At 36.0% G+C, this 6,394-nt stretch overlaps 3 protein-coding genes and 1 long non-coding RNA gene across 6 annotated transcripts in view; 1 reads left to right on the top strand and 3 right to left on the bottom strand.

Annotated features, from left to right (window-relative positions):
• The window catches only part of LOC105231237 (UDP-glycosyltransferase UGT5), a 45,392-nt gene extending 41,008 nt beyond the window's left edge, over nucleotides 1-4,384 (bottom strand). The window contains exon 1 of one of the 2 annotated variants that reach the window (XM_049452458.1): nucleotides 4,340-4,384. In XM_049452458.1, the coding sequence (XP_049308415.1) occupies nucleotides 4,340-4,342 (3 nt within the window). In that variant the 5' untranslated portion in view covers nucleotides 4,343-4,384. Of the gene's footprint in view, nucleotides 1-1,942; nucleotides 2,205-4,339 lie in introns of those variants that run through there. The other variant, XM_049452459.1, reaches the window with a different exon arrangement.
• The window catches only part of LOC105231257 (UDP-glucosyltransferase 2-like), a 61,731-nt gene that overhangs the window by 47,871 nt on the left and 7,466 nt on the right, over nucleotides 1-6,394 (bottom strand). The gene's annotated exons all lie outside the window — the stretch shown is intronic.
• Nucleotides 1-6,394, bottom strand: part of LOC115066621 (UDP-glycosyltransferase UGT5-like) — a 42,039-nt gene that overhangs the window by 31,354 nt on the left and 4,291 nt on the right. The gene's annotated exons all lie outside the window — the stretch shown is intronic.
• The window catches only part of LOC125777463 (uncharacterized), a 49,835-nt gene that overhangs the window by 6,362 nt on the left and 37,079 nt on the right, over nucleotides 1-6,394 (top strand). The gene's annotated exons all lie outside the window — the stretch shown is intronic.

Raw genomic sequence — 6,394 nt, forward strand, 5'->3', positions numbered from 1 at the left:
TTTCTCGTACAATCACTAGTTACATGAAATCAACAATTACGTGAAAACATTGCGACACAATCGAAAAACTCTCCCGTTCATGATGATAATGCAATAAACACGTGAGTTACGCTAAAGAATTCGTTGCGAAAGAGACCTCAACTAGCTGAACTACATATTTACATAGCTATTCGCATAAGAACTATTTTAAAGGGCACTGACAATAAAAAGCTTATAATATGTATGTATATATGTATATATAAAATACAACAACAGCGCTGTCAATCTTTTATTTGACAAATATATAACAGTACTATATGTGATATGGGCTGAGTATGAATAGAGGTCTCAAAGGGTCTACGTAGATTTTATGTTGTGAAATTGTTTAAGTGGGCCAGAGGGGAATTATCAGTTTGATTAATTATTAATTAATTTTTATTTAGCACTCTGTGTTTGTGTGTTTCTGCAAGTCATTGTTATGAGTTTGTTAGATTAAAATTTGGCATCGGATTTTCTTGGAACTTTTCAATATAGAGGCATGCCATTCTACTTAACTTAACTTAACCAAAAGTTTACTCACTTGGCAAATGTCCTAAGTACTTCGCGATCAACGCATCCACCATCGGAAAGTATTTAAACTCGCGACTGTAATCGGTCAATATGTGATAACGCGTGTTCGGTGCTGCCCATGCAAATCGCTTTCATCATATTCATAAAGTCTGTTATGTCATTGTTTGACATGTCGAACATGGTGCTGCTACCGGTGTCAGCATTGCCTAAGTGTGAAAATTAAATTAGAAAATAGGAGTATTTATCAACGAAAATGGTTTTATTGTTTTTCAAAATATTCTCCATCAAGATTTATACACTTTTGCATGCGCTCAAACCAATTTTCGAAGCACTTTTTCCACTCCGATTGAGACGCCTCCAAAAAACGTGGTTTTTGAATGCTTCAACAGCATCTTCTGGCGTCGAAAATCGTTGACCACGCATTATTTGCTTGATGTGTGGGAATAAAAAGAAGTCATTGGGTGCCAAGTCAGGGCTGTATGGCGGATGATTTGAGCCGATGTGTGAGAGCTCGCATTGTCATGGTGCACAATGATTCGTCTTCTCTTCTTCGTTTTTCGAATTTCTCCGAAGACTTCAGGCAAACAAATGGTGGTGTACCACTCTGAATTGACCGTCCTACGTTGCTCAAGCGGAACAGTCGCCCATGACCAGTTTTGCCGAAGAAACAGGCGACCATTTGCTTCGAAGTGCTTCTTCCACGAACAACTTTCGTTGGATTTGGCTCGTCTTGGAAGACACACACGGTCGATTGCTGTTTTGTTTCGGGCTCATAAAAGTCTTTTTAAGCACCGCGATCGTATTTTTTCAGCATTTCTTTACACCAATCCACACGAGCCTTTTTTTGAGCGATTGTCAAATTGGCCGGGATCCAAAGAGAACAAACCTTTTTTACGGCACCTGGCAGTATCGAATTTATGCTGGTGGGAGAAATGCATAGGCATGCCTCTATCTGAAGGTATGTTACATGACGGTCTTGCATTATCAGTTCACGTACGGCATCGATGTTTTCTGGCACAACGGCTGTTTTTGGACGACCTTAAACGAATTCGACTTTGAGCGAGCGTCGGCCACGATTGAATTCGTTGTAAAAGGTTTTCACAGTGCTATAGGGTGGTGCTTCATAGCCATACAGAGATTTTAGTTCATCGATGCACTCTTGTCGTGATAATCCACGTCGAAAGTTGTGAAAAATGATCGCACGAAAATGTTCACGAGTGTAAGCCGTTATCATGGTTACCTGTGCGCATATAGAAAAAACGTATACTATATGTGTATACCTATGTATATACAAATATATATGAAGTAATTTTTTGCAACGAAAAGTAAATTTATTTTGGTTTAATTGTGTTTGAAAAAAGCAAGCGAGGATTGCCTCGCGCCGTTAACCTACCTCATGGCCATGCTTCACCAACTCGCTTATCAGCACGCGATGCATCATAAAGTGACTTTTGCCCGGATATACATACACCGCTAATATTTTGGCGCCTTCAATGGTGGGCGCTAAGGCAGTCATTAGTGTTGTTAGTATTATTAAGTAATCAGGAACTTTGAACTCCTGCAATAATTTAAAATTTTTAATTAATATTGAGAAATGACATAACGAATTTTATGAACTCCAAATAAAATTTTGAAGACAAAGTAAAGCAAGTTTAGTTCCAGTAGCTTTGATAACTCTGTAGTTTTTTATAATATTCGATCGAACAGACCACGTCCACGCAGTGAAAAAAATAAGAGTGCATATATTCTTCAAAAATGTGACGTAACCGTTAAATCGACCGCGAAATGAAAACCGATTTTCGGATTAATATTTTGGATTTGTTGGGATAACACTTCGGAAAGCAGATAGTTACACGGTTTTGTCCAGTCGATTGACCACCAAGATAGTATTATATCACCCCGTTATACTCTTTGATGTGGAGATATGTGGAGTCTAAAGTCTTTGCGGACATTCCCGCTTCGATTCAATACTCGAAGAAAAACATCACGCGTATCTTTCGCCAGTTACCAGTCGAAATGCTCGAACAAGTCGTCGAAAATTGAACCCCACTGATGGACTGTCCAAGACGTTGCCGCCGCCATCATTTGAAAGAGATAATCTTCAAAAAAATAAATGCCAAAGAATGTTCTTTCGAATGATAATAAACATTCCCCACTAAATTAGAAAATTCTGTGTAGGTAACCTCGATATGGATCACCCTTTATATGCTTAATATTTACTAAACATCTGAAACTAATGAGACTGCCCTAGTATTTATTAATAAGTATGTACAAAAGTATTTTTGTTGAAAATGGTTGAAACCGGTTTCGACAAACTAGAGTTGCCATCGTCTAAGGTCAGTTACTTTGACAAATGTTTCATAAATGCATTGTTGATAACGAAAGTATCACACCGAAGCTATAATTAAATCAAAAATTATTATATTCTATGAGTGATTTTCATGTGTGTTAGTGCGCAATTATTGATTATTTCTTTGACATTATGATGAAGCTAAGCAAATGTGCATAGTCTAGTCTAATCGTGCCGATTTACAAGCACACGTTGTACGGTCCCCTTAGAAATAGAGAGTGCGCATTTATAGAACATAAACTCGCGTGTGTGTATATGTGTTTATTACAAATATTGGCACATTAAATTAATCTTAAAGATTCAAGGACAAAACCTTGACTATGAAACAATGGCCCCACGGGAACGTAGTCGTGTGTGAGCTTGACGTCAATTTACTTTGTTTTGTTTTAAAATTTGCGTAGAATTTTTTGCTTAGAACATAGAGAGAGAGATGGTAAATGTGAAGTAGAGTATAGAGCCGCAGAAATGTTACTGAAGGCAAGCAGTTTTATTGCTATTAATGAAAGTGTGTCTTATGCTCTGCCTTGAAACAAATTCTGATACATTTCTCTCTAAATAATATCTTTACTAGACGATTAGCTGATCAATTTGAAATCTTTAAAGGTTTAATGATGACCCAATTAGCTCAATAAGATTAAATTTTTTGCTGTTAATTCTTTTTTACTTCATATACAGCCAATGTACTTAACAAGATCTAGAAGATGTCATGATAATTGGGTATACTTGTATGGTCGGAACGAAAGAAGATATTTTCACATTGCTGCTTATATTTGTTGGATAAAGCTTTAACTAGCTTTCTGAGTTGGAAATGAAGAAAACGCGATGGAGTGGCTCATTGTTTTCGAAAGAATTGAGCTATTTCATATCATTTTACTCTATGAAACCCATGTAACCTAACCTGCAAGCAAATGTGGACTCAAGGTATGGACATGAATCAAGCTAGCTTTTTCGAATGAATTTCACACCTCTACCCGTCTTCAGCGACAATAAGGATATAAAGTGGTTTATGGGTTTTATAGGAACTAAGTGAGGGAAAATCAGAATATGGTAATTTAAACTAGATTTCATGTTGATATAATATTTATACTCGTCGATATGGATATGTCAGAAAACCAGGATAGCCACGAAACTTAGATACGGTATATTGGAACTAGAAGCAGTCAGGAATCAAATTCATACATTTTTGCCTCAAATTCTTTAGTTTGTTCCTTCTAATTATCTGACATGCTATTTGTCTCGATTTTTTTTTAATGTTTGAATTTTAATTTTTAAAAAGATTTTTATGAAGACGTGACAAGCGACTAAACTGCTATGCCCTTCTTTGCTATAATTCTAAAGCACATTTAATTCATATAAACACTCAAATAAATACATGCAAGATAATTAATTTAAACATTTTATTTTTTTAATTATCAATGCAAATGTTTTCACACAAATTACCATTTTTTATAATATACACAATTCGTTTTAATTAATATTGTTATTTAATTTAAATTTTTTGATTATATATTTTTATTATTATATTTTTTTTTAAACTATTTTATATTTTAGACAAGATTTTAAAATAATTATTTCTTTTTATTATTTTATTTTTCAAATAATTCTGTATTTGATCACAAATTTAAAATAATTTATGTTTTTTTTCGTTTATTTTTGAGAATTCCCGCAATTATCCACCGTAACAAATTGCTGCCGAACACATTTAGTGTGAATTTTGTACTGAAATGTCAATACAACGCTTTCCAATTTTTAAGATTTGAATTTTCAACGATTTCTATCCATTGATAACTACACACATAACTGCATTTATATAACTGTATAAGTGATTACACATATGTATTTTCCAACAAACAAACGAGTATTTGCTTGCACTTGCTTAGAATGTGTTCTATGTTTTGGGCGAGTGCATGGCGCGAGCGAGTCGTACATCGGGCTATCAGTGCGCCGAGCATACACATACATACATACATATGCACATTTGTATAATTATGTTTGATTATACTTCTATTTACCGTTATTTATTTTATTACTTTTTTTTTCAAAAAAATCAAGGTGAAGGTAGAGCATTTTGTCACAAAGCGATTTATATGCCGAGTCGCTGAACTTATCTGGAGCTTAGCACCGGATTATTTAGAAATCACACGCTGATTTACTGATTTGAAAAATGTCATAACGGTCGCGTTTATAATAATGTACTTAATTAATTACTTAAACAAATATTGCTGTTTGTCACGAAGTTTGTAACACCTAGAAGGTAACGCCGGGGACCCTATAAAAATATATATACACATTTAGCAAGTAAGTGAGAGCTAAATACGGATGCAACCGAACATTTTAAACTCTTGCAACCTGCAGGAAACAAAAGATAATAAAACGAACATTATTGTATATACAATGTGCTAATTCTTGGAAAAGATCTGTACAAAGAGGTTCGACACATACAACTTCTTTGTCGATTTCAAAGTTGCTTTTGACAGCGTCTGAATTAAAAACCACCGTCATGAGCGGAATCTGCCGTTTGGTACCAAATCTCAGACAATTCGACACTCTTTCGTGTGACTTCTTCAATCTAATCCTGGGGAAAATAATTCGAGCTGAGATCTCTGAGATAGAGAAGGTACAATCTTCTATAAGAGTGTACAACACCTAAAGAAGCGAATTATAGTAGTGAACGAGAGCAAGACGAAATATTTCCTGTCATCAAAAACAGCAGTCGTCGAAATCCAACGCAACTGAGAGAGAAAGTTCTCTCTCGACGAACTTAGATCACACCCTACTAGTCATTGGCAACGGCGAATACCGCCGATGGAATGATGAGCTGTGTGAGATATACGACGATGTCGACATTGGTCAGCGAATTAAAAGACAGCGGCTAGGTCCTGTTGTCCGAATGAATGAAAATACTCCAGCTCTGAGAATATTCGACGCAGTACACTCCGGAGGAAGCAAATGAAGAGGAGGAACTCCACTCCCTTGGAAAGACCAGGCGGAGGAATCTTCAATTGGCACCACCTTGTGAAAAGTAAAAACGACTAGCGCGCATTTGTTAACTCGGCTATAACCGTCCTAGTTGATTGAACTTAACACGAAATCGAAATCAATTGAAGTAATAAGTACCGGAAGTAACACCAGAGAGAAGTGTTAGATCTGAGCGAACACAATTCTTCACCTATTAGGCAAAGCTAGCCGCTTCCAGGCGAGTTCTTTCTTGAGGCGTTCCGATCATTGACAGTAAATGTTCGAAATAAGCGTTCGAACGCAGAGGCTCATTACAGTAAATCAGAATACATGATTCCTTGCCAATCTCACCAAGAACAGAGCAAAATCTTTTTGACCGCCAATCTTTGCTTGCGCATACTTTAAAATCCAAAGTAGTACGGAGAAATGTACACAAGTTCAGACGTTAGATTTTAGTTCGTATTTGGAACCCGTCGTGAGAAGCAATTATATAGTTTTCTATAGGAATGATTCAAATAAGTTAAAGTATTCAACAAC

The sequence above is a fragment of the Bactrocera dorsalis genome, chromosome 3, assembly GCF_023373825.1.
Source record: "Bactrocera dorsalis isolate Fly_Bdor chromosome 3, ASM2337382v1, whole genome shotgun sequence".
Classification (NCBI taxonomy): Eukaryota; Metazoa; Arthropoda; class Insecta; order Diptera; family Tephritidae; genus Bactrocera; species Bactrocera dorsalis.